Source organism: Orycteropus afer, unplaced genomic scaffold (genome assembly GCF_000298275.1).
Source record: "Orycteropus afer afer isolate SDZICR_OR568_19922 unplaced genomic scaffold, OryAfe1.0 scaffold00092, whole genome shotgun sequence".
In the NCBI taxonomy this organism is placed as follows: domain Eukaryota; kingdom Metazoa; phylum Chordata; class Mammalia; order Tubulidentata; family Orycteropodidae; genus Orycteropus; species Orycteropus afer.
Window position 1 is genome coordinate 6,824,785 of NW_006921679.1, and position 27,087 is coordinate 6,851,871.

General features: G+C 41.6%; 1 protein-coding gene across 1 annotated transcript in view; it reads right to left on the bottom strand.

Annotated features, from left to right (window-relative positions):
* Positions 1–27,087, bottom strand: part of LOC103198371 (mitochondrial intermediate peptidase) — a 243,887-nt gene that overhangs the window by 93,800 nt on the left and 123,000 nt on the right. Inside the window, exon 14 of the mRNA XM_007942532.1 lies at positions 15,680–15,789. Coding sequence (XP_007940723.1) covers positions 15,680–15,789 — 110 coding nt within the window. The remainder of the gene's footprint in view (positions 1–15,679; positions 15,790–27,087) is intronic.

The window sequence follows — 27,087 nt, forward strand, 5'->3', positions numbered from 1 at the left end:
GCCCAAACCAAACCCACTGTCATGGAGTCGATTCTGACTCACAGCGCCCCTAGAGGACAGAGTGGAACTGCCCCAGAGGGTTTCCAAGGCTGTCAGTCTTTACAGAAGCAAAGCCCAAACCACACCCACTGCCGTGGAGTCAATTCTGACTCACAGCGCCCCTAGAGGACATAGTGGAACTGTCCCACAGGGTTTCCAAGGCTGTCAGTCTTTACAGAAGCAGACTGCCTCATCTTTCTCTTGCACAGCAGATGGTGGGTTCAACCGTGACCTTTTGGTTAGTAGCCAAGTGCTTTAACTACTGTATAACTAGGGCTCTGAAAATACAATGAATATTATTCTAAAAATTTACTAAAAGTCTTTTAAAGTGACCTGGCAAATGGAGATATATGCCATGTTTACAAATTGGAAAATTCAATATTCTGATCAATAGGTTTAACGTAATCCCAACCAAACGCCCATCAGGATTCTTTGAGAAAACAGAGAAAATGATTTTTAAATATTTATTAAAGAAGACAAGCTCAAGAATAGACAAGAAATTTTTGAAAAAGAACAAGGTGAGGAAGACTTGTCTTATGAGGTATCAAGATTTATCATAAACCTATCGTATTAAAGACAGCATGGTATTGGTATCAAGATAGACAATTTAAACACTGCACATTAGAGAAATCCCATGAAAAGACTATTGCATATGTATAGGTACTTCCCTAGATCACTGGAAAAGAATTAATTATCCAAGAAATAGGCTGGAATATCCATAGGGAAAAAAATGAAACTGGATTCCTACTTTATAGTAAACAAAATAACTTTCAATTTGATTAAAGACTTGAATATGAAGAAAAAAACATAAGAACTTTTAGAAGAAAACAAAACATCTTTATGATTTCTATAGAACAAAAACTTCTAAAGATCAAAAAGCATTAACTATGAAGAAAGGATTGCTAAATTTAAACAACATTAAAATTAAGGAATTAAGTCCATCGTTATAATGGTTAATGTTCTGTATCAAGTTGGCTTGGCCATGACTTTTAGTGGCTTAGCTGAACTTATGTAATCACCTTCCATGTTGTGATCTGATGAGAGCAGTCAAGCAGCTGAAAGGAAGTTTCTTAGGGGTCTGGCCTGAATCCAATATATACAGATGTTTTGGCAAAGTTCACTCTCTCTAGATGTTGCATCTAACTTGTCATCCTCTCACCTTGGGTACTTGGAACGTGAGTCAGCAGCCTGCCATCTGATAGGTAGACCTGAGATTCCTCAGACCCCTGCAACAAATACGGAGAAGCCTCCAGCCTGATGCCTAACCCACAGATTTGAGACTTGCCAGGTTCCACAACTACATGAGCCATTTCTTTGAAATAAATCTCTCTATATGTATTTATAGGAACTCTGGTGGCTCAGTGTCTAAGGCATTTGACTGCTAACCAGAGGGCTGGCGGTTCAAACCTACCAGCCACTCCTCAGAAGGAAGGCAGGCAATCTACTTCCATAGTGATACTGCCTTGGAAACCCAAGGAGGGGTCCTATGAGTTGGTCGGGGTAGTGAGTTTGGTTTTGGTCTTTATATATGTTTATATGGGAGCTCTGGTGGTGTAGTGCCTAAGGCATTTGACTGCTAACCAGAAGGCTGGCAGTTCAAACCCCCCAGCCACTCCTCAGAAGGAAGACTGGGCAATCTACTGCCCTAGAGATACCACCTCAGAAACCTAAGGAGGGGTCACTATAAGTCAGAATTGATTAACAGCAGTGAGTTTGGAGTTTCCTTTTGGTACATATATTTATAATGACCCCTGGTGGCACAGTGGTTAAGCACTTGGCTACTGCAGTGTAGTAAATTACTTAGTATGGCTTTTCTACCCCTAAGTCATTGTAAACTCAGTGGTGGAATGAGCAACTGAGGAGCTCCTGGTTGTAAACGTTATCCACCTGGGTTATTTCTGTGGGGCGTGGCACAATGCAATGTTCTGAAAGGGTCCCACTCTCTCTCAGGTGCTTAGAGTTCTGATGCTATGATTGGCTAGTTTGACCACTCTGCCGGGCTCAAAAGGAGGCCTCCTAGAGGCAGAACTCTCTCTGAGAGAAATCCCATGAAAAGACTATTGCATATGTTATGAGTCTCTCTGACTGCTGGTTGAGGAAGACGTGCTGCTGAAAGAGACACGCACTGCTGGGAAAGAGACGCAAGAGATGCGCATTGCTGAGTGTGACACCGAGGAGCACGCACTGCTGGGAGAGAGACTGTTGGCTGAGGGACAGTGGGCTGGGAGAGAGACTGAGCGTTCTTCCTGAACTTGAGTTGTAGCCTGGTGCTTCCCTAATAAACCTCATAATCTGTGAGTTCTGTGTGGCCACTGCAGCGAATTATCGAACCCAGGAGAGAGGTGGTGGTGCTTTGGGAGGAACAGTTGGTGAAAGGGCTGGAGGGAGGCAGCATGTCTGGCCTGGCAGGAATAGGCCTTGGGCTATTGATGGTGATTCTATCTTCCTCCTGTGGGATTAGAGGAGGTCAGAACATGTGGCCTCCTTGGCGTTTTTGCAGCTACTAACTGAAAGGTTGGCAGTTCAAACCCACCAGCTGTTCCATTGGAGAAAGATGTGGCAGTTTGCTTCCTTAAAGATTTCAGCTATGGAAACCCTATGGGGCAGTTCTACTCTATCCTACAGGGTCACCATGAGTCAGAATCGATTTGGTAGCAGTTTGTATATATTTACACGTACCCTTCACTGGTTTTGCTCCTCTAGAGGACCCAGCCTATGACAATCATATAATAATTGGAAATGTATCACAGAAGATTATAAACAGTATAATACCATTATTTAATAAAGCTCTAAAAGAAGTAAAACTAAACAACATACTGCTTAGGAAGAAATAAGAATTTTTAAAAACAAAGGATAAGAATTCAAGGCTACAGTTACTTCTAGGAGGAGGGAAAGGGGTAACTTATGGAGGGACATACTGGTAGTTTTTTAATTTCTTAAGTTGGGTGGTGTTTTTACAAGGAACCATGCTACAAATATTTCATATAATTAAGTATCAAATAAAATTTTAAAAAGTATATTCCTCAACTTTATATGGAATGGGAAGAGGCCCTGAAGAACAAAAGCAATGCCAAAAAAGAACAAAGTAGGAGGACTCACATTTTCTGATTTTAAAATGAGCTCTGGTAGCATAGTGCCTAAGGCACTTGACTGCTAACCAGAAGGCCGGCAGTTCAATCCACCAGCCACTCCTCAGTAGGAAGATGGGGCAATCTACTTCCGTAGTGATACTGCCTTGGAAACACAAGGAGGGGTTGCTATGAGTTGGGTCCAACTCAATGGCACGTAACAACAATAACAACAACAACAAAAAAAAAAGTATACAGCTAAAGTAATCAAAAGATCCTGGTACTGGTATAAAAACAGACACATAGACCAACATAATAGAATTCAGCTTCCAGAAATAAACCAACACATAAATGGTCAACTGATTTTTGACAAGCATTCCAAGTCCATTTAATGGAGGAAAGAAGAGTCCCTTCAATAAACAGTGCTGGGAAAAGTGGATTTCCACGTTATAAAAAGGGTGAGGGGGCAGCAATGTCCAACTTCCCCTAACTTCACAAAGTGGGAGGAGGACCAAGATCAACAGTTCAAGGCTGATTCCTATGAGGCAGAGGTCAGACATGCCACCACCCTCCAACATTTTTATCAATTCCGATGCCAACCATCCCTCCCACAATACTCTCTACTTCTCTACTGGGTTCAATAATTCATTGCAATAGCTACACAAAACTCACAGACAATATTCACAATTATGGGTCTATTAGGGAAGTGACAGGTTACAATTCAGGATCAGAAACAAATCAGGATACAGTTCTTCAATCAGGACAGCCTCTTCTGAGCCATGCCACAGGCACACTTCTCTCTGACGTAGCCTCTGCCCTGCTCAGGCAAATGTTACAAAGCCCTTTTAGCTCTGCAGAGAGGTGCCCAGAGAAGCACCCCACTCCATTAGCAAGCCTCTTGCTCAGCTTTCTCGCTCCATGGGCTAGAAAGCCTGCCGTCTGTCTCATGTCAGTCTCTTCATTCTATTGATTCTGCTGCCTCCCTTTCTCTGCAGCGACATCTGTCTCAGCAAAGTGTTACAGCTCCTTCTGTCTCCTGGGTCCAGGAGGTCCAGCACAGGGATCTCAGGTCCAAGATGTGCTCGACTCCTGGTGCTTCTTTCTTGAAGGTAGAGAGATGCCCCTTTCTGCCTCTGGGATGGCACATTTTCAGCCTAGCAAATGGCAAAGCTGACCAATCCTCACGATAGATTCCACACACCTTATTGATATAGTTCCACCCCCACACAGGTGCAATGTACCTTATTTACATTATTAGCAAGCTATCCAATCCCCCTGGAAGCTATAAGCGGCTCACATTTGCACTGGTTCTACCCAATTATCTGGTGGGAGTCACAAAGACCATACCTAGATGGACTATATTAAGTAATTTAAGTAACTCACTGCACCATATATATATGAAAAAAATGAAATAGCATCCATGCCTCAAACCATAAATGTGGATTAAGGCCCTAAATGTGCAAATTAAAACCATAAAATTCTCAGAAGAAAAAGCAGGAGCAATGCCGTGGGGCGTAGTTTTTAACAACGGATTCTCTAATATAGTAACAAAAGTACAAACAGCAGAAGACAAAATAAATGAATGGGACCTTGTAAAACTAAAAACTTTCGTTCATCAAAAGACTTTACCAAAATAGTGAAAAAATAAGCTACCCAATCAAGAGAGTAACTTCAGAAATCATATAGCCATCAAGAACCAAAATAGATATAAAACTTCAACAACTTAACAACAAAAAGACAAATAACCCAATCACAAAATGGGCAAAGGACTTAAATAGATATTTCACCAAGGAGGACATTTGGTGGATGGGAAGAAACTGGAACCTTTTCTCACTTCTGGTGGGAATGCAAATGATACAGACAGTGTGGCAGTCCCTCAAAAAACTAAAAACAGAATTACCACATGACCCAGCAATTCTGCTCCTAGGTATATACCCAAAAGACTTGAAAGCAGAGACTCAAACAGATATTTGTACCCCAATGTTCATTACAGCACTATTCACATAGTAAAAAGGTGGAAACAACTTAAATGCCCATCAATAGATGAATAGATGAACAAAATATGGTATGTACATATAATGGAATGCTACTCAGCCAGTGGGAGAAATGAATTCTTGATACACGCTACAATATGGATGGAGCTGGAAGACATTATGCTGAGTGAAAGAAGTCAATCACAAAAGGACAAATATTGTATGACCTCACTTATACAAAAAGACAAGAAAAGGCAAATGCATAGACAACAAAGTCTGTCAGTGGTTACCTGGGGTGGGAGAGAGGGCGAAAGACAGGTTTAATGGTGAGGGAAAAAATACATTGATTAAGGGTCGGGCTGCACAGCCGACGACCATAACTGCTGTCAGTAAGTTGTATACCTGTAAAAAGCTGAATTGGCGAAAGCTGTTTGACAGATACATTTACAACAACAACAAAGAGAGAGAGAGAGCTTCCGAGGCTGCTGATGTACAACCAAACTCCTCATGGGATTTGGTTTCTTGGTTTGAAGGGTTAGAGTCAGGCTTTCATGGGGTGGGACACCCCCATTAATTGGCCTAATAACATGTTTAGTGTTTCTGTTCTACCTTCCAGTTCAATGTGTGTTGTTGTTGTTGTTGTTGTTATGTGCCGTCGAGTCGGCCCCGACTCATAGCGACCCCTCCTTGGGTTTCCGAGGCGGTATCACTACGGAAGTAGGATTGCCCAACCTTCCTTCCGAGGAGTGGCTGGTGGGTTTGAACCGCCAGCCTTCTGGCTAGCAGTCAAGTGCCTTAGCCACTATGCTACCAGAGCTCCTAGTGCCTGGCATCTTCAAAGCTTTCAAGCAGCCACCTAAGGCACAATTGGTCTCTATTCGCCTAGAATAACAGAAGAAGAACCAGGAAGAGGAGGACGATGTGGAATGTGTGGCTAACTGCCTCATGAACAACTGCCTCCTTTTCAATGAGACCAGAAGAACTGGATGGTGCCTGGCTATCATAACTGAACACTGTGACCAAAGACTCCATAAAAAACTCCCAATCAAAAGGGAGAAAATACAGAACAGAATTTCAAATTCTCATGGACTCCACATTTTCTAGGGCTATGAAGGGTGGATGAACCCCTGAAACTATTGCCGAGATAACCTTTAAACCTTAAACCCAAAATACACCCCGAAGTCGTCTTCAAACTAAACAGTTTGGCTTACCTAGTGAAAAATGTCTGCCTTGAGCAGTATGCTCTTTGAAGAACTACGTGTAGGCATCAGATTAATAACAGCAACTCAAAAGATTAGATAGGAACCCTGGGGGCCGTGAGGTCATACACTGCAGGAGGGCTGAACTGGAATCAGCCTCCTTATAATGGCCACCCACTGTAACAAAACCGAACAAGGACAGTCTTCTTTCTCACGTGTCCTTCAAATATACAACCACCAGCTTACTTTTCAGTCTAAAAGCATGTCTTCTTCAACCATTCCTAGTAAGTTGTTTCCAATTTCACACTAATCCAACAGCCTGTTTTTTGAGTCCATTCATGTCTCTGTAAACCATGGCACCCCACACAGAAACACTTTGTGTACACTGAAACACGCCTGGGGCTGGAAGCCCTGCTCCGTGCAATACGATGAGGGCAAGGCCATGTCCTGGGAAAGGTGGAGACAGGGTGAGTGTATAGGGTGGTATTAGTGGGAAATTACGCAATTGGGGACAAAAAACAGTCACTTACTCCTTAGGGGAAAAGGGTGGGCAGTCAAATACTAGGAGCTTGGCTAAATCGATTCAGTCACAAATAGTGACAGAGCCCTAGGGGAAATTCAATCTGAGAACGTGGGCCGGGAACAAAGCTTTAGAAATGCCACTCAGAATTTGTAGAATTTTTGGACAAAGCAAGACCTTTATCAGAAACCCACCTAAGCACAGAAGAGTCCTGATGACAAATCCAGGCAGGGACTAAAAGATCCTGCCCTCTGTAGGAATCAGTGCCTGGAGGTAATCAGACAAAGACAAAAACTCTGGGTTGCAAAATAACGTGGGAGTCAGGGCAGTCTAGCTTCCCCATGGGGACATTTAGGGGTACAGGAGTGGGGGTCAACAGCCAGGCTTTTACATTGGAAGTGTTTAAACCCAAAAAACAAACTCACCGCCACTGAGTTGATTCTGACTCATAGTGACCCCCACTGGGATTCCAAAACTGTAAATTCAAACCACTGACATTTTGGTTAGGAGCCAAACTCCTTAACTACTACCCCACCAGGGCTCCTTTGGACATGCTTAGCATTTTCCATTTTGGAGGAAGGGGCTAAAACTATCTTCCTTTATTGAATCTAAGAACCCAGTAGTTGTAAAAAGCACCTGTAACTGTGTAACAGATTTCGCAGAGGACAGGACTATGCCATTAATATGAACAGACATCTTATACTAGGTCCCAGTTTCAGAAACATTAAGATTTGAAAAAAGTTCACATCTTAGAATGGTCTAGCAGAGTGAGGGCAATGTTTCCAGAAGCGTGGGGCCACCTGCAGGTAATCGTAGGCTTACTGAGAACAATCGGAAAGGGGTTGGGCTGTAGGCCAGAACCACTAAGAAGAAAGACAACACTTTAGCCCTTTGGACATCGCATGTGCAGAGATGCAGCCCCAGATCAAATGAGACTGTGGGAAACTTCACAAGGCTGGGGGCTGTGTTAAGTGTACTGTGTCTGAAAACCCGGGGACTTTTTCATTTTTCACATGAACTGCCAAGTCTATCCCTTCTGTACTCGTGCCACTGATTCTCAGATTAACTTACAATTAATGCTTCGCTGTGATGCCATGGCTTGTCAAGGTAGTTCTGGATGGAGAGGACGCAGGTCTGGTGTCTGTTCTCTAACAGCTGGCTGGCATCTGCACATCTGATAAGGGTACTGATGACCTGCGCCCCCACCAGGAATGTACTGGCTATGACCTGCCTTCGCCCAGATAAAACCCTTGTAGGTGTTAATAAATCACAGTTATATTCTGTCCTGAGAGTTCTCTGGAACACACCACACGGTGTTAAAACCCCTCCCGTGGCAGGCGGCAGCATAGGAAATTAAGCCTAAAGATGCAAGCCTGTTATTCTTCCTTCTGGGCTTCAACGGCATCTATTTACAAAGAGCTGAATCCACGGGAATTAACTCCTTGTCCTTAGGGCTAACACTGTCCTTAAATCTGAAAGGATCAAGCCACTTGGTATCTTAATTAGTGACAAGAAGAGGCAAGTCCTTGCTGAAAACCAAGGCATTTACATGTCTCTGCCTTCTGGCACGTTTTCCATTCTCCACGGAATAACAAAATTCCTCCAGATTCTTCAGAGATTGTGTCTGCAGGCCCCTTAGCCCACTGGACATGCCCTCTGCCTCAGGAAACCGGAGTTAATTTAAAGCTCAGTGCTCTCTTCCTACCTCCTCTCCCTCAGAGTGCGTTTGGGGTTTAGCATTGTTTGCTTGAAACTATCTAGTCTGAAACGCGGGTCTTTGAAAATAGCTAGTGAGAAGCTCTGCCTTTTCTGGACTTCAGTCACTCTCCAAGCAGTGGGGCTCCAGCCCTCCCTGACTCTTCTACTGGTTCTATAAATTGTCGTTAAGTGCCGTCGAGTCGGCTCCAACTCATACAGACCCCATGCCCAACAGAACAGAACACTGCCCAGTCCTGCGCCAGCCTCACCACCATGTTATGCCTCAGCCCATCGTTGCAGCCACTGTGTCAATCATTGAGGGTCTTCCCCTTTTTTGCTGACCCTCCACTTTCCCAAGCATGACATCCTTCTCCAGGAAATGGTTCCTCCTGACAACTTGACCAAAGTAGGTGAGACGAAGTCTGGCCATTCTCGCTTCCAAAAAGCATTCCAGCTGCACGTCTTCCAGGAGAGATTTGTTTGTTCTCCTGGCAGTCCATGGGACTTTCAGTATTCTTTGCCAACACCACAACTCAAAAGCCATCAACTCTTCTTCGGTCTTCCTTATTCATTGGCCAACTTTCACATGCATTTGAGGTTACTGAAAGTATCATGGCTTGGGTTAGGCGCACCTTAGTCTTCAAAGTGACAGCTTTGCTCTTCAGCATTTTCAAGAGGTCTTCTGCAGCAGATCTGCCCAGTGCAATATGAAGTCTGATTTCTTGACTGCTGCTTCTGTTGGTGTTAATTGTGGATTCAGTGTTTTGGTTACCTAGTGCTGCCCTAACAGAAGATATACCACAAACATGATGGTTTGAACAAACAGGAGTTTATTCTCTTACAGTTTTGAAGGCTAGAAGTCTGATTCCAAAGAGCCAGTTCTAGGGGTGGGTGAAAGCCCCTCAACCTTGGGCTTCAGCTCTGCCTCTTGCTCCTGGCCCACTGAAGCTAGAGGCTTTCTTCACTCAAACAGCTGCTGGCTGCTGAGACTGACAAACCCAAGGTCCACAAATGAAAAGATACAGTCCCAATATTACCAAACCACATGGTAGGCCATTGATTCAAGTCCATTAAGAGTCTCAAGACTGGTAGACAACATAGCAGGCTACTGAAAAACTATGGCACATACAGGATTCAAGTATGGCAAAAGCTATAGCTCATTCCTGAAGCTTCTCTTTATATACCAGGAACAGACCACATCCCTAAATAGCAACTCAACTGCTCACAATAGATTCCATGATGGAGTTGATTACCAGTCTCTTCATGGGGAATACTACAACCAGCTGCCCAGCCACTCAAAACCAGGCCCAGCCAAGTTGACACATAACCTTAACTACCACACCAAGTAATAAGAAGTCTCTGACAACTTTGATCTTTTCTCCATTTATTGTGATGCTGCTTATAGCTCCAGTTGTGAGGATTTTCATTTTCTTTATATTGAGATGTAATCCATACTGCAGATTGTATTCTTTAATCTTCATTAGTAAGTGCTTCAAGTCATCCTCACTTTCAGCAAGTAAGGTTGTGTCATTTGCATATCACAGGTTGTTAATGAGTCTTCCTCCAATCCTGATGTCACATTCTTCTTCATATAGTCCAGCTTCTCAGATTATTTGCTCAGCATACAGACTGAGTAAGTATGGTTAGAGAATACAACCCTGATGCACACCTTTCTGATTTTAAGCCCTTGTTCTATCTGAACAACAGCCTCCTGGTCTATGTACAGGTTCCTCGGGAGCACAATGAAGTGTTCTGGAATTCCCATTCTTCTCAATGTTATCCATAATTTGTTATGATCCTGCTAAAGGGGCAAGGAGGTGGCATCTTCTGACCTCCTCTAACCATGCAAGAAGACAGAATCACCATCAGCAGCCCAATGCTTGTTCCTATGAGACCAGACATGCCACCACCCTCCAGGCCTCTTACTAACCTTGATACCAACCGTTCCTCCTGCGGCACCCACCACTCTCTGCTGAATTCAATAATTTGCTGCAGTGGCCACACACAGATTATGGGGTTTATTAGGGAAACAACAGGCTATAATTCAATTTCAGGAACACATTCAGTTTCTCTCAGCCTGCCATCTCTCTCAGCCAGGCATCTTTCTCAGTCTCTCTTAGCAGCATGTCTCTCTCTCAGCAGTGCATCTCTCTCAGACGGCAGTCAGAGAGAGAGATTCCTCTCTGCCTCTAGGAAGGCTCATTTTAAGCCTGGGAGAGTGGCAAAACGAACCAATTCCAACGTCAAAACCAATCCCAATGTCAGAACCCCAAAACCCAAAAGACAGTGAACTTCCCAGAAGATTACTTCATGCTGCTACGACAGAAATATTCCAGGTGGATAACTTTAACAATCGGGTACTCAGCTGCTCACAACAAAGTGGGAATTACAAAGACTAGAAAAGTCATACTATGTAATTTACTACACCGCAGATCCACACAATCAAATGATTTTGCACAGTCAATAAAATACAGGTAAACATCATTCTGGTATTCTTTGCTTTCAGCCAAGATCCAGCTGACATCAGCAATGATATCCCTTATTCCACATCCTCTTCTGAATGCAGCTTGCATTTCAGGAAGTTCCCTGTCAAATAGCTATGTAAACAGATGATAATACTTTGTAAATTGCCTTTAGTGTTTGTGGTGAATTTCAAGGTTTAATTTTTTTTTTTTTTTAAGTTTTTGCTCTGAGAGGCTCATGGTTCTTTACATATACCTTATATAAGTGTGTCCTTCTCATACTTTCTATTCGTCTCTTTTAAAAACTGAAGGTCATCCGACAGATCTTTTCCTAGTGACGCTGGTTTCTGTGGACGTCTCTTGTTTTTATCTCAAGGGCAATTTTTCAACTGTTATCTCTATTACAATTATTCCTAAATATCTGCAGTGTTTATTTGGCTCTAAACTTCAGACATTTATTTCCAATGGCCAGGTAGAAAGCAATGATGTTCAATGACATACCCAAGGAAACAACTTGGCGTCTTCCCCCTCAAAAGTGACACTCTTCCAGTATTCTCTGTTCATGGAGTCTCCCTCTTGACTTTTCCTCGTTCTCATCCCTGATAAGTAACTGTCTTCAAGTCCTTCCAATCAAGTCTCACATAGCTCTCGCTTTCTGCTTCTCCACGCAAGGCACTGTAGTCCAGGCCCTCATCATCTCTTGACTATGCGTTTGCAATTGCCTTCACTCAACCCCTATTCAAGGCTGAGCAAGGCCACATGTTCAGAGGTGGAGTCCAGAGAAGCTGGTGGCTAAAGGCCGGGTGAAGGCAGAGTTGTACGGGAGCCACTGGCCAGAAAGAATAACACACAATCCCCAAGAGGAAGCAAAACCCAGTAATAAACAACACTGTGAAAATCACTGCAGTGGTAAAGATGGACTGACAAGATGGATTGACACAGTGGCTACAACGATGGGATCAGGTATAGCAAGGATTGTGAGGCTGGCACAGGACTCAGCAGTGTTTGATTCTGCTGTACATAATGTCACTATGACTTGGAGGTAACTCGATGGCACCTAACAACAACAACATGGATCCAGACCAAAAAAAGGGGGGTAGGTCAGGAAAAGAACAAATTGAAGGATTCTGGTATGGAGGGAAGCTTGCAGAGTTCTGACAAAGAACTAACAGTTCAAATTTACCCAGCATGCAATACAAGCCCACCATTGTAATGCTCTCTGCCACAATTTTAGATTCAAACTCTTTGGAATTCTTTCCAAGACAATATAGTTGCAATTAAAAAAAAAAAAAAGCAAATGGAAAAGTGATATTAAGTAAATCTGCTTTGTCAAATTCCATGCAATTAAGGATTTAAGTGAATTATTTTTAATACACTGGCTCAGTGACCAGTGGATCTTTAAGGCTAATCTGTGAGCTGGAGATGAACTCCCTGCAGGAGGCAGACTGCACAAATCAGGACTCTCCCCTTATTTCCATTCAAGCCCCACCACCATGCACTGGGACCATGTGCTCATGGGCCTTTCTACTCCCATTAGAATACGAACCTCCTCAGGGAGGGGCTAAGCTATATTTATCTTTGTATCCCAGCACCTATAAACTCCCTGACACACAATAAATGTTAGGCTGAACTGTTAAATTTCTGTTAAGCCCTCGTTTCATCAGGAACTTCCTTGTAAGTATAACTTCCACTCTTTTATAGGCAGTTCTAAAGTGTGGTCAACATGCCATTGGGGGTTCCCAAGGCATTCTCGAGAAGCCTGCAAGGTCAAAACTACTTTTGCAATACAACTAAAACCACACTTCACCTTTTTAATTGTGCCAACGTTTACATCGATGGTAGGTAAAACCACGAGTGCCCTAGCAGGAATCGAGGCAGTGGCCTAAACCACACTGGCAGTCACAGTATTCTTCACCAGCACACACATTCAGTGGAGGAGTGCTGCCAATTTCATTTAACAGTGCCACTGGTGAAGCAGTACACATCGTTCGCTGTATTAAGTCTCGATCTTCCAGCACATGTCCTTTTAGTATGTTGGGTGATGAAAACCCAAACCCAACCTACTGCCGTCAAGTCGATTCTGACTCATAGTGACCCGCACTGGGTTTCCAAGGCTGTAAATCTTTACGGAAGTAGATTGCCTCATCTTCCTCCCGCAGAACAGCTGCTAGGTTTGAACCACCGACCTCATTAGCAGACAAATGCCTTACGTGCTGGGTGATGAAGTAAGAGGTGAATACAATGTGTTTCTGCTGTACAAGGAAATTTCTGGTCTCGAGGAAAAGATACTCCTAAAAGTGCCTGTGAGTTGTGAACTAAACTAGACACCTTTTTCACAGAATGTGATTTTTACTTGAAAGAAGGACTGACAAACTATGGTTATTCCAATTTAAGTATCTAGCAGACATTTTCTCAAAAATGAATTAAGTAAGCCTGTTACTTAAAGGAGAACAAGTGATAACATTTGTAGTCAGTGATAAGAAATCAAGCTTTCAGTCAAAGATTAGAATTTTAGAAAACGCCCATCTGCCACAGTGAATACAACAGCATCTGATAACAGGCTTTTCTGATGAGATTGAGAGTAACATTAATGCATGTGATTTTTAAAAAATATTACATATGAAACGTGTTAACATTTGAAAAATATGCAAAACTTAATGAGTCAGTATCTTCCACAGGTAAAAAATATATTCAAAGGGAAAAACAGACCACCCACTACCATTGATTTGATTCTGACTCACAGCGCCCCTAAAGGACAAACTAGAACTGCCCCCAGAGGGTTTCCAAGGCTGTAATCTTTATAGAAGCAAAGCCCAAACCAAACCCAATGCTGTTGAGCCAATTCCAACCCACAGTACCCCTAGAGGGCAGAGCAGAACTGCTTTATAGGGTTTCCAAGGCTATAAATCTTTATGGACGCATACTGCCTCATCTTTCTCCTGCAGAGCAGCTGGTGGGTTCGATCTGCCCACCTTTTGGTTTGCAGCAAATGGTTAACCACTGTGCCACCAGAGCTCCTTAAAAAAGACCAGTGGATTTAACACAACAGTATAAAAAGCTTACTGATGTGATGTCAGATTCCACATTGCACTAAACTTTAACAAACCACCACTGTAAAGTTTTGGCTTACTATCAAAGAAGAACACCCACAATTATCTGAAAAGGCTTTTAAAATTCTCCTCCCTTTTCAATCTACATATCTCTGTGTGGGTGGATCTTCTCCATATACTTCAACACAACTTATTTAACAGGTTAAAAAAAGAGCAGCTATGTGAATCCAGTTGGCTTCTATTAAGTGAGACATTCAAGAGGCAGCATTAGACAATGTGGCTCTTCTCACTACACAGAAAACATAGTTACTTTTAATCAAAATTAGTTCATTAACATAGAATAGGTTTGTTATTTTTAAATATATTATTAAATATTTTCTTAATTTCAATTTTGGAGCTCTGGTGGGGTAGTGCCTAAGGCACTTGACTGCTAACCAGAAGGTTGGCAGTTCAAACCCACCAGCCACTCCTCAGAAGAAAACTGGGCCAGACTACTTTCGTAGAGACACCGCCTCTGAAACCCAAGGAGGGGTCTTTATGAGTCGAATTGACTCCACGGGCAGTGAGTTTGTTTTTCTGTTGTTGTTATAGTAGTTAATTTCAATTTTAATTTCTAGTATGGTAAATATAGCCCACATACTGAAAAGCTTTTTAGGGTCCTCAATAATTTTAAAAGTATAAAGTCACCCTGAGACCAAAAAACGTGAGCTACTGCTTTACAAAATTAATCGAACTGCCTATTAAGTTAGCAGCTCGTATCTGTCGGGTAAAGAATTTAGCTTTACCTGAAGTAGGGTGAAGGAGCTCTGGTGGGGTAGTGGTTAAGGCATTTGGCTGCTAACCAAATGGCTAGTGGTTCAAAACCACCAGCCACTCCATGGAATAAAGATGGGGAAGTCTGCTTCCATTAAGATTTACAGCTTTGGAAATCCAATGGGGGTTGCTAGGAGTCAGAATCAACTTGATGGCACTGAGTTTGGTTGGTTGGTTGTTTTTTAAATAGGGTGGCCTTTATCCTTGGTGCCTGAGAAGTAACCGCTGGAATAATTGGGGTGCCTTGGTCTAGAACTTCCAGGCCACACCTGAGGACTTGTCCTGGCACTTAAGGGCTGGCCAGACCAGAAGAGACTCACCTGGTATCAACTAGCATCTTGTACAGGACTGGCCAGTGAAAGCCCTGAACAGGGGTGCTCAGAGAGCTTCCCGGTGGCCCTTGTCAAGACATCAAGTGTTGGGGGCCCTCCCACACCTTGCCCATGCAGCTTTTCCTTATGACGGTCCAGATTTGTATCTTTTACTATAATAAATCCATAATCCTAAATATAATACTGTAAGTGAGTTTCATAATTAAGTCAAGCAAATGATCAAACCCAAAGGAGAGGGGAGACAGCACTGAAAGTGAGGGTGTCATGTGGACCCCCAAACTCGCAGCTGGCGCCCGCCTATGTGGCAGTCTACAGGATGGTGGTCTTCTAACCCGGAGAGCTGCCCTAGCTCTGGGCGGTCAGAGAAGGTGTGCCGCATGGGCGGCTGAGTCAGAAATGATAGAGAAGTGGCAAGTGGGGGGCTGGGTCAATCTCCACATTTTGGGGATTGGACTCATACTGCTTCTTATCCACAAAGTTAACCATTAAGTACCCAAAGGACATTACGATATCGTTTTTTCCTACCTGCCCGGTTTGATAATGCCTGGCAAACTGGTTAACCACTCGATAATCATTTGCAAAGTACTCCATCAAAACTGAAGGAACCTCAGCAAAATCAGTGGGGCATCTGGTCCCTGAAACGGGCAGGAAAGAAAACGGATGGCACAAATCAAATCAACACAGTCCTCTGACTTTTTACGTACGCTTTACAACTTTTATTTGTACTTCTGCTGAACTACGATAAGCCTTAACTCATTAAATCAATATTTTACTTCTATAAAATTATCGTACGTATTTGCAAAATAGTTTATTATAACCCTACGTCTTATACATTAAGTCAAAAGTAAAACAAAATATTTGCACAGCTGGATAAAAACACCTTATAAAGCACTGGCTCACACCCTCTACAAATAAACCTGTCTTCAGCTCTCCTGGCTACACATGCAACACAAATTAAAACCTTTTTACAGTTAATATAACATTTGTACTTAATTCACTGAATTCCACCACCAAATGCTTTCTATCTTTTGTTTTAGAAGTACTTAGTTTTACTGCTTTTTGTAACAAAGTCAATCCTCAATGTAGAAAAGCAGTACCTTAAACTAGAGAATTACTTAAAGCAACAAATCCAGTTCATTTTTTGGTGATGTTTTATGATACTGCTCAGCCCACCTACAGACTTTTCAATACCTTCTCCTCCCCCAGGTACCATATGTGTGAAGTGAATTCATCAACAGTGAATGTCAACAATTTACCAGATGGTCTCCTGTTGACCATACATGGTCGTATGCTTAAGACTGAAGCTTAAGCTCAAGAGGAGACAACGAAGAGGAAAAGTCCAGAATATCATCAAATATGGCCACACGCCAGTGCAAGCACACACAAGTATCAAAGCAGAACCACATTTTATACAGAGAAAAAGTATAAGATAGCATACTTTTTTTTACACTTTTTCTTACAGACTTTATTATGTTTTCTAATTGACTGTGGATAAAAAGACAAAACATCATGTAAAAGAAAGGATGCTGAACCTGACATCAAAATGCCCCACTCTGAGTTCCTTTAATCACACACACACACACACACACACACACCAGCTACTTTATAATAAAATCAGGCTATCACGATAAAATCAACCATGCTTTCCTCACAAGGTTGTTGGGAGGTCCCATGAAATAAATGGATATGAATAAACTTATAACGCTGTAGTGTCTCTCTGTATAAATACGTAGCTGTAGTGCTCTCTCTCTATAAATACGTAGTTATTATCCTCACTGAATTATGATATTCTTGCTCCTTGAATCTTCAAGCATGTTTGAAAAGGCAGGTGTTATGTTCATTTAATAGAGGAGAGAAACAATGAAATTTAGAATCCTTTCCTTGCACTTTCCTTTATCGACCATTCATTCCTTTAATGTCTCAACAAAAAAAAGTCTGTATTTTTATTTTTAATTCAACTAAAATGTAACCAGGATCACCACTGTGAATACAGAAATGAATGACATGCATTTCACGTTCTCAGGACATTCAGACCAGCACTGGGAAAAGATGCCCACAGCTATACTATTGTAAGCAATAAAGCTGGCCATTCACTCAACACGCTCATTCTGCATTGAGGTACACAGGACGCAGGACAGGAACACAGTTCAAGGAGTGAGTTCACAGACCTCACTTAGAAGAAGTTTACTTAGCAAATGGCAGGTCCAATTTCAAGTTTAATTACTCATATATTTCATCTGGAGAAGGAGGTCAAAACTAAGAGGTCTTAACAAGAGATTTAGAAAGAACTATATACTCCATGAACAAAGAGAAAGGTGAATTATGACTTAAGAATAACTGGTCTCTGTTTAATGGCACTACTTCTATTGCTTTTGATTCCAAAAGGAGGAGAGTATAAAAATCTACAAGCATTTGCACCATACATTTTTTAAAGTGTGTCATTGGATTACATATTCTCCATGCTTAACAGGCTATGAATGGAACAGCTTCTATTTCTGTCATTCAATGACTGCTACTATCAAAGTCATGTGCTAATCAAGTTCTCTAACCTACCTTCTGGGATACAGTCACTATGAATGGATCAGCTCAAAAAAAAAAAAAAAAAAAATCAACAATTCTACTTATTTTAACAAATCAATTTGTCAGCAACAGTTTAAATCCTGCTATTTCCTAAATATCCGAACCAAGGGAGTGTCAGAGACGGAAAGGCAATGGACTTCAGTGAGTGAGACCTGGGAGGCTGCATCCACCTGCCAAATTTCTCAGTACAGACCTTGAAACAACCTCTGCCCCAGGCTAGGGGCAAAGCAGAAAGAAAGAGACCCTCAAGGAGCACCTACCACCCATTTCTTTACAAACAGCCTTCACCAAGAGCAGAGGGGCAGTGCACGAAATGTGGGGCAGGGCAGGAGAGCCGAGAGGGGTCTCCCAGAGCTGGGAAAGCCAGAGGTTACTCTGGAAAGCTGAGGACTCTCTTGTTGTTGTTGTTGTTGTTACGTGCCGTCAAGTCGGACCTGACTCATAGCGACCCCTCCTTGGGTTTCCAAGGCAGTATTACTACGGAAGTAGATTGCCCCATCTTCCTTCCGAGGAGTGGCTAGTGGATTTGAACCACCAGCCTTCTGGTTAGCAGTCAAGTGCCTTAGCCACTATGCTACCAGAGCTCCTGGGGACTCTAGTAGCCACAAAAACCAGTGTCTGTACAGTACAGCATCAAGGAGATTGGAGAGTCCTCCAGGGCTTTGATCCTAAGACCTGCTGAAGAGAGCGCGTCCTCCCCCTCCCTTGGTAACCACCAGTGAGCACTGGTCTCTGTATATATATCTATTCTTTGTTTTTAAAACCCATTTTATGGAAATATAATTTATGTACAGTGAAACACACAAAACTAAAGTGACATGGGTCAATACTTCTTCTTTTTTTTTTTTTTGCCATGCTTCCTCCCCTCCCCTCCTACCCCTGGTAATGAAAAACAAAGTTTCCTTCTACATATAAACCTTTCCTTGACTTTTCACAATAATGAAGTAATGCTATGTCTGTCTTTCTGTGATTGACTTATTTCACTCAGCATAATGTCCCCCAAGTTCATCCAGGGGCCCAAGGCTCAGAGGCTGCTTTTCGCTTGGGGATGGGTCTATTTTAAGGCCAGGGCCCCAGGTAGGTGGGTACAGAGGGGTCAGGAACAACTAAAGGAGACGAACTTGTCTGTCAGTTTGTTGTCCTGTGCGGGCTTACGTGTTTCTCTGAGGCTGGAGGGTATGCCACCGGTGTTGCAAAATGCCAGCAGGATTATCCACAGTGGAGAGTTTTCAGTGGAATTTCTGGGATAATGCAGGCTCGGAAGAAGGAAGAGGCCATCCACTTCTCAAACAACTGGTCAGTAAAAACCTTATGAACAGCAGTGAAACATGGTCTGATACATTACTGGAAAACTTTATGAATCGCCCTGAAATATTGTCTGATATAGTACCAGAAGATGAGCCCACCATGTCAGAAGGTACTCAAAATTTGATTGGGAAAGAGCTGACTCCTCAGAGTAGAGACAACCTTAATGATATGGATAGAGTAAAGCTTTCGGGACCTCCATTGGCTGATGTGGCAAGATTCAAAATGAGTAGAAACAGATGCAAATATTCATAAATAATGGGAACATGGAATGTACGAAGTATGAATCTAGGAAAATTCAAAGTTGTCAAAAATGAAATGGAATGCATAAAGATTGATATCCTAGGCATTAGTGAGCTGAAATGGACCAGTTTTGGCCATTTTGAATCAGACAACCATATGATCTACTACGCTGGGAGTGACAAATTGAAGAGGAATGGTGTAGCATTCATCGTCACAAAGAACGTTTCAAGATCTATCATGAAGTACAATGCTGTCAGTGATAGGATAATATTCATATGCCTAAAAGGAAGACCAGTTAATACTACTATTATTCAAATCTATGCACCAAACCCCAAAGCCAGAGATGAGGAAATTGAAGATTTCTACCAACTTCTGCCATCTACAATTGACCAAACATGCAATCAAAATGTGTTGATTATCACTGGCGACTGGAACGCAAAAGTTGGAAACAAAGAAGAATTACTGGTACTTGGAAAATATGGCCTTGGTGACAGAAATAATGCTGGCGATTTCATGACAGAATTTTGCAAGACCAATGACTTATTCATTGCAATATATTTTTCAACAACATAAGCAACAGCTATACATGTGGACTTCAGCAGATGGAACACACAGGAATCAGATTGACTACATCTGTGGCAAGAGGCAATGAAGACATTCAATATCCTTAGCCAAAAAAAGTCCAGGAGCTGATCATGGAACAGACCAACAAATGTTCATAAGCAAGTTCAAGTTGAAGACAATTAAAACAAGTCCACAAGAGCCAAAATATGACCTTGATAATATCCGCCCTGAATTTAGAGACCATTTAAAGAACAGATTTGATGCACTGAACACCAGTGACCAAATACCAGAGGAATTGTGGGGTGACATCAAGAATATCATCCATGAAGAAAGCAAGAGGTCATTAAAAAGACGAGAAAAGAAGAGAAGACCAAAATGAATGACAGAAGAGACTCTGAAACTTACCCTTGAGTGGAGAGTAGCTAAAGCAAATGGAAGAAATGACAAGATAAAAGAGCTAAACAGAAGATTTCAAAGAGCAGCTCAAGAAGACATAACCAATTACTATAATGAAATGTGCAAAGACCTGGAGTTAGAAAACCAAAAAGAAGAACACACTCAGCATTTCTCAAGCTGAAGGAATTGAGGAAAAAAATCGAAGCCTTGAGTTGCAATACTGAAAATTCTATTGGCAAAATATTGGATGATGAAGGAAACATCAAAAGATGGGAGGAATACAGAGAGTCACTGTACCAAAAAGAACTGGTCAATGTTCATCCATTTCCAGAGGCAGCATATGATCAATAACCAATGGTATTGAAGGAAGCAGTTCAAAGCTGTACTGAAGGAATGGGCGAAGAACAAGGCTCCAGGAATTGACAGAATACCCCATTGAGATGTTTCAACAAATGGAGAATTCATTTGACAAATTTAACAGAATATGGCTATCAGCAGAAAAAAGAATCAGTGGACTCAAAGGTAAGTCAATAGAAATTATTCAATGGAAGCAAAAGGAAAAATAATGAGAAACTGGCCAAATCATCCAAGACCTGTGGGACAGTAACAAATGATCTAACAAGGAAAGAAAAGAAAGAATGAAGTAAAAGAGTTGTTTGAAGTTACAATGACCAATAATTTTCAAAATAACATCAGCCCACAGATTAAAGAAGCTTCACAAACCCAAATAGTAAAAATATAAACATATATAAATATGTTGTTGTTGTGTGCCATAAAGTGGGACCCAAGTCATAGCGGCCCCTCCTTGGGTTGCCAAGGCAGTATCGCTACGGAAGAAGATTGCCCCATCTTCCTTCCAAGGAGTGGCTGGTGGGTTTGAACCGCCAGCCTTCTGGTTAGCGGTGAAGTGCCTTAGGCACTACGCTACTAGAGCTTCTATATATAAATATATAAATGTAAATATAAATATTATATAAATAGATAGATAGATAGATATAGATATTGATATAAAAATAAAACAATGTCTCAGTATAATAACAGTGAAACTGCTAACTACCCTAGATAAAAAGAAAAATCTTAAAAGCACTCAGTGGAAAGGAAATGGATCAGTACGTTCAGGAAAGCACAAAAATAATTTTCAGCTGACTTCTCATGAAAAACAATGTAAAAGAAATCTTTAAAATGTCAAAATAAAGAAAACAAAACTTTCAACCTAGAATACTGTTATGGATTGAACTGTGTCCCTCAAGAACGTATCTTGTAAGGTCCCTGGGTGGTACAGTCTGCACTCAGCCCCTAACCCAAAGGTTGCCAGTTTGAACCCACCCAGCATCACCACAGAAGATCCACGGCTGGTAAGCAGCTTCTGTAAAGATCACAGCCAACCTGACTCTGAAGCAGAGTCTCTCTAAATGAATACATAAAAGAATGAGTGCCTCAACAAAAATACATCTTGTAAATCCTAACTCTTAAACCTGTGGTTAAGGTGCTCTGGTGACATAGTGGCACCTGGATGCTAACCAGAAGGTCAGTGGTTCAAACCCACCAGCCGCTCCATGGAAGGAAGATGGGGCCATCTACTTCCATAAAGATTACAGCCTCGGAAATCCAATGGGGGTCACTATGAGTCAAAATCAACTTGATGGCAGTGAGGGTTTTTTTTTTTTTTTGGCAGTATCAATTAGATATATATTTTTTATTATTTGTTTGTTTGTTTGTTTTGCAGTGTTCCCTCCCCTCTGGCAGTGAGTTTTTTTGATTTGATACCTGTAGTTATAGTCCCATTTGGGAATGGCTTTTCAAGTTAACGAGGCAGTATTGGCATAGGCTGTATCTTGAATCAATCTCTCTCTCTCTCTTTAAATTGTGGTTTGGGTGAAAGTTTACTGAGCAAATTAGTTTTCCATGTAACAATTTATGCATATTTTGTTTCATAACATTAGTTTCAGTTCCTTCAATATAATAGCAGTATTCTCACTTCCTCCCTGGGTTCCCCACATCCATTCACCCTTCTCTCCTGCCGCTTTCTGCCTTCTGACATTAGTTTTGGAGCAATGTTGTACTTCCACTCCCTTATGGTTAACTGTCCAAGGAGTACAAATACACACAAGCACACACATGCACACACATGCAAACATATACATTATAACATAGTTAGGATCATATGAAGTACACAGTTTAGTATTGTGCCTTTTCACTTAAAAATTCAATATGAAATACTGTAAAGGGGTACACACAACTTTCCCATGTGATCATGTCTACAACAACATTATTTATTTCAAAGAATTCTTTGGTAAATTCCCCAGGTTATGAACATCCAACCTACCACTTAAGGATAACATGTACTTGCCCTTTAATGTTACGCCAATTTGCCCTCACTTTGAAATGACTGAACCAACCTCTACTTGCAACAAATTCTTCACCAAAATCACTTGCTGCACATGTAGCTTTTAAATCACTGAAAAGGCTTTGTGCTTCTTTCATTCAAACTAAACTCACTGCCATTGAGTCAATTCCAACTCAGAGCAACCCCCACTGGGTTTGTGAGGCCATAAATTTTTATGGAAGTAGATTGCCCCATCTTCCTCCCATGGAGTGGCTGGTGGGTTTGAACCACTGACCTTCTGGTTAGCAGCTAAATGCCTTACCCACTACACCACCAGAGCTCCTTTTTCTTGCACTAGAAAGGCTAAATAGGAACCATATGCACCTGTTCCAACTTACCCACAAATTCAACTTAAAGACATACTTAGGAATGGACCTCGTTCATAACCAAGGACTGTATGCAATATAATATGCTTAAGCAATTCGCCTGTTAAAACTTGCAACTTCTCTGTAGTTGGTTTTATTAAAGCAGAATACATTTCTACAAATGTTAGCCTGAGAATTTCTTATACTCACTTGTAATAAAGAATCTCTAAGAACCTAAAAAAATAAATAAAATATGAAGAAGAAGATGAAAGGAATACAGAGTCATTCCACCAAAGAAACTGGTATACTTTGCACCAGTCCAGGAGGCAGCATATGCTCAAGAAGCAATGGTATTGAAAGAAGAAGTCCAGGCTGCACTGAAGGCACTGGTAAAAAAACAAAGGTCAAGAATCGATGCAACACCAATTGAGATGTTTTAACAAATAGATGAAATGCTGGAAGCACTCATCTGTTTATACCAAGAAATTTGGGAGACCTGGTCAACAGGATGGAAGAGATCCAAATAACCATTCCAAAGACAAGTGATCCAATATAATGCAAAAATTATCAAACATCATTAATAACACAGGCAAGTAAAATTTTGCTGAAGATAATACAAAAGTGGTTGCACAGTACATCAACAGGGATCTGCCAGAAATTCAAGACAAATTCAGAAGAGGACACGGAATGAGGATGATATCATTGCTCATGTCAGGTGGATCTTGGCTAAAAGGAAAAACCAAAAAACACCAAACTCACTGCCATCAGGTCAATTCTGACTCATAGCGACCCTTCCTTGGGGTTCCGAAGCGGTATCTCTATGGAAGTAGATTGCCCAGTCTTCCTTCCATGGAGTGGCTGGTGGGTTTGAACCACCAATCTTCTGGTTATCAGTCAAATGCCTTAGGCGCTACGCCACCAGAGCTCCTTAGAAAGATTTTTACCTGTGTTTTACTGACTATGCAAAGGCATTCAACCATGAGGATCATAACAAATTGTGGATAACATTTCAAAGAATGTGAAACCCAGAACATTTAATTATGCCCATGAGGGACCTGCACATAGACCAAGAGGCAGTGTCCTAACAGAACAAGTGGACACTGTGTGGTTTAAAATCAGGAAAGGTGTGTGTCAGGGTTGTATCTTACTCAATCTGTACGCTGAGCAAATAATCCGAGAGCTGGACTATGCGAAGAAAACAGCAACAGGATGGGAGGATGACTCATTATCAACAAGATACACAGATGACACAACCCTGGTTCCTGAAAGTGAAGAGGACTTGAACCACCTCCTGATGAAGACCAAAGACTACAGCCATCAGTATGCATTCAACTTCAACATAAAGAAAACAAAAAACCTCACCACTGGACCAATATGTAACATCATGATAAATGGAGAAAATTTAAAAAGAAAAAGTTGTAAGGGATTTCATTTTACTTGGATCCACAATCAAAGCCCACAAAAGCAACAGTCAAAATATCAAACAACATATTGCGTTGGGCAAATCTGCTGCAAAAGATCTCTTTAAAATATCAAAAAGCAATGATGTCACTTTAAGGGCTAAGGTGTGCCTGACCCAAGCCATGGTCTTTTCAAAAGCCTCATATGCATGCGAAAGCTGAACAATGAATAACAAAACCAAGGAAGAACTTACATCTTTGAATTATGGTGTTGGTGAAGAGTATTGACTATATCATGGACCACCAGAAAAACTAATCTGTCTTAGAAGAAGGACAGGCAGAATGTGCCTCAGAGGTGAAGATGGTGAGACTTTTCTCATGCCTTGGTCATGTCATCAGGAGGGGCGAGTCCCTAGAGAAGGACATCATGCTTGGTAACGTAGAAGGTCAGCGAAAAAGAGCAAGGCTCTCGCCAAGATGGACTGATAGAGTGTCTGCAGCAATGAGCTCAGACAGCAAAGACCGTGGAGATGGCACATGACCGGGGGGCATTTCATTCCGTTGCACACAGGGTCACTATGAGTCAGAACCAACTCCACGGTGCCTAACAACAGTACCAACACAGGAAGCACCCTGAATCTGAACCTCTAGCCTCCAAAACTTCGAGAAAATAAATTTCTGTTTCTTAAAGCCACCCTCTTGTGGTTATTTCTGCTGTGGCAGCACTAGAGAACTAAGACAAAGACCCTGCGACAATATCATTCAGAAATGAAGGTGAAAGAAAGCATTGTCGGACATACAGAAGCCAGATAATCTGTCTCCAGCAGGTTTGCACTAAAAGGAATGCTAACGAGTGTTCTTCAGGCTGGTGTGAGAAAATACACAGGGAAGCCCAGATCTGCAGAGAGGAATGGAGAGCTCCAGAAAGGTTGAACACATAGATAAACATAAAGGACTAGTTCTTTATTTTGTATTAAAAAAAATTCTTTTATAGGACTATTACTCTTCAGAGCAACAACAATAACAATATTCTATATGATTTATACCATTTGTAAGGAGCTCTGGTGGTATAGTGTGTAAGGCATTTGGCTGCTAACCAGAAGGTCAGCAGTTCAAACCCATTAGCTGCTCCATGGGAAGAAGACATGGCAATCTACTTTCATAAAGATTTATAGCATTGGAAACTAAATGGGGGTCGCTATGAATCGGAATTGACTCAATGGCAGTAGGTTTCGGTTATTTTTGGTTTGTGCTGTTTGTAGAAGTATTCTCTCTACACATGTAAAATAATAAAAGGTCAAAAGGGGTATTAACAGAATTCTAAAATTGTAAGTTTCTTACATTGTTACCAAAGCTTTATAAAATTATTTTAAAATAGATTGATGAGTTCCGGCAAGATGGCGGACTAGGCAGAAAGACTGCACAGACCCTCTTCAACAAAGAAAAGGGAAACCAATTAACACAGACACAGAAGATAATGCTGGACCTCTGAGGCTTGAAGGGAAGGATACAGAAGTGGACTAAACCCCAACTAGCAGAAGAATTTGCGTGAAAATACCAAAAAAGGAGACAGATGGAGCTGCGGTCGGGCAGCAATCCTGAGCGATCCTGATGGCACAGACAGCTTGGAGATTCCCAAATGGTGGTAGGACCTAAGAATTAACCTAAAAATCACCCTGCTAGCCAGGGACTGCACGCAGGATTGTACACGGTGGCTGGGGAACAAATGGAGAAGGTGAAGAGAAAGGTGGGCTGAGCTGTGGACTTTTGCCGGTCCAGAGGATGCCGCCATTTTGAACGTTTAAAAAGCAGCTTGACTATTTTGGATATTTAAAGAGACAGCACTCTCGCAGATTCCTAGGGCTTGAGAACACGTTCTCCTTTCCAGCAACCCCAAGGACACTCGAGGCCTGCAAGACTGAAAAGGTACGAGATTACTCTTATTACTCTTATACCCCACACCTGCTTGGTGAAGGGAGGAGTGGCCATACTCCCCTCCCACCTACCTTCTGGGCCCACAGGAACTCCATCAGAGTCTGTGTGCTCAGACAGAGCCTAGGTGCCCTGCTCTGTCCTCCACCGATTTTTTTTTTCTTTCTTTTTTTATTTTTATTTTTTTCTTTTTCACCTTCTTTTTTCTGGTGATTAGTTTGCTTGTATTTGTCTGTTTTAAAACAACTAATATTATTAATGCCTTTGTCCTTTTTATTATTATTCTTAATCTTCCCTTACCAGGTCCTAGTTTTCAGCATTTTTTTCTTGTCCCTGTGCCTGGTTGAAATTATTATTATTATTATTTTCTTTTAATTTAAGATTTTATGTTTCACCCTTTTTTCTCGTGATTAACCCTGTTCCTTGTTTTCCTTTTTGCATTTTTCCCATATTGTTTCTTCATTTATTATTCTCCTTCCCTACTGTTTTTTTTCTTAGTGCCCTATCCCCAGATATTGCAGGTTTGCTTGTTTTTTCTTCATTTTTTCCCTTTTTTCTTTTTTTGGTTACTATTCCTGTGTGATTACATGGGGTGTTTTTCATCCACGTGCTTTTAGTTTTTTGATGGTTATTCAATTGTAATTTGTGTCTAACTGAGTGGGAAACAACAACAGTCCCCATAAGACACAACTACACCCACACCTCCTGCAACCTCACTTACTGAGTGAGAGCCACTACCTCCTTCTCCACCAATGGGTCAAAGATAAAAATACCACCAAGAAGAGCCTAGATCACCCTTGGCTGCTCTTCACAAACAGTTAA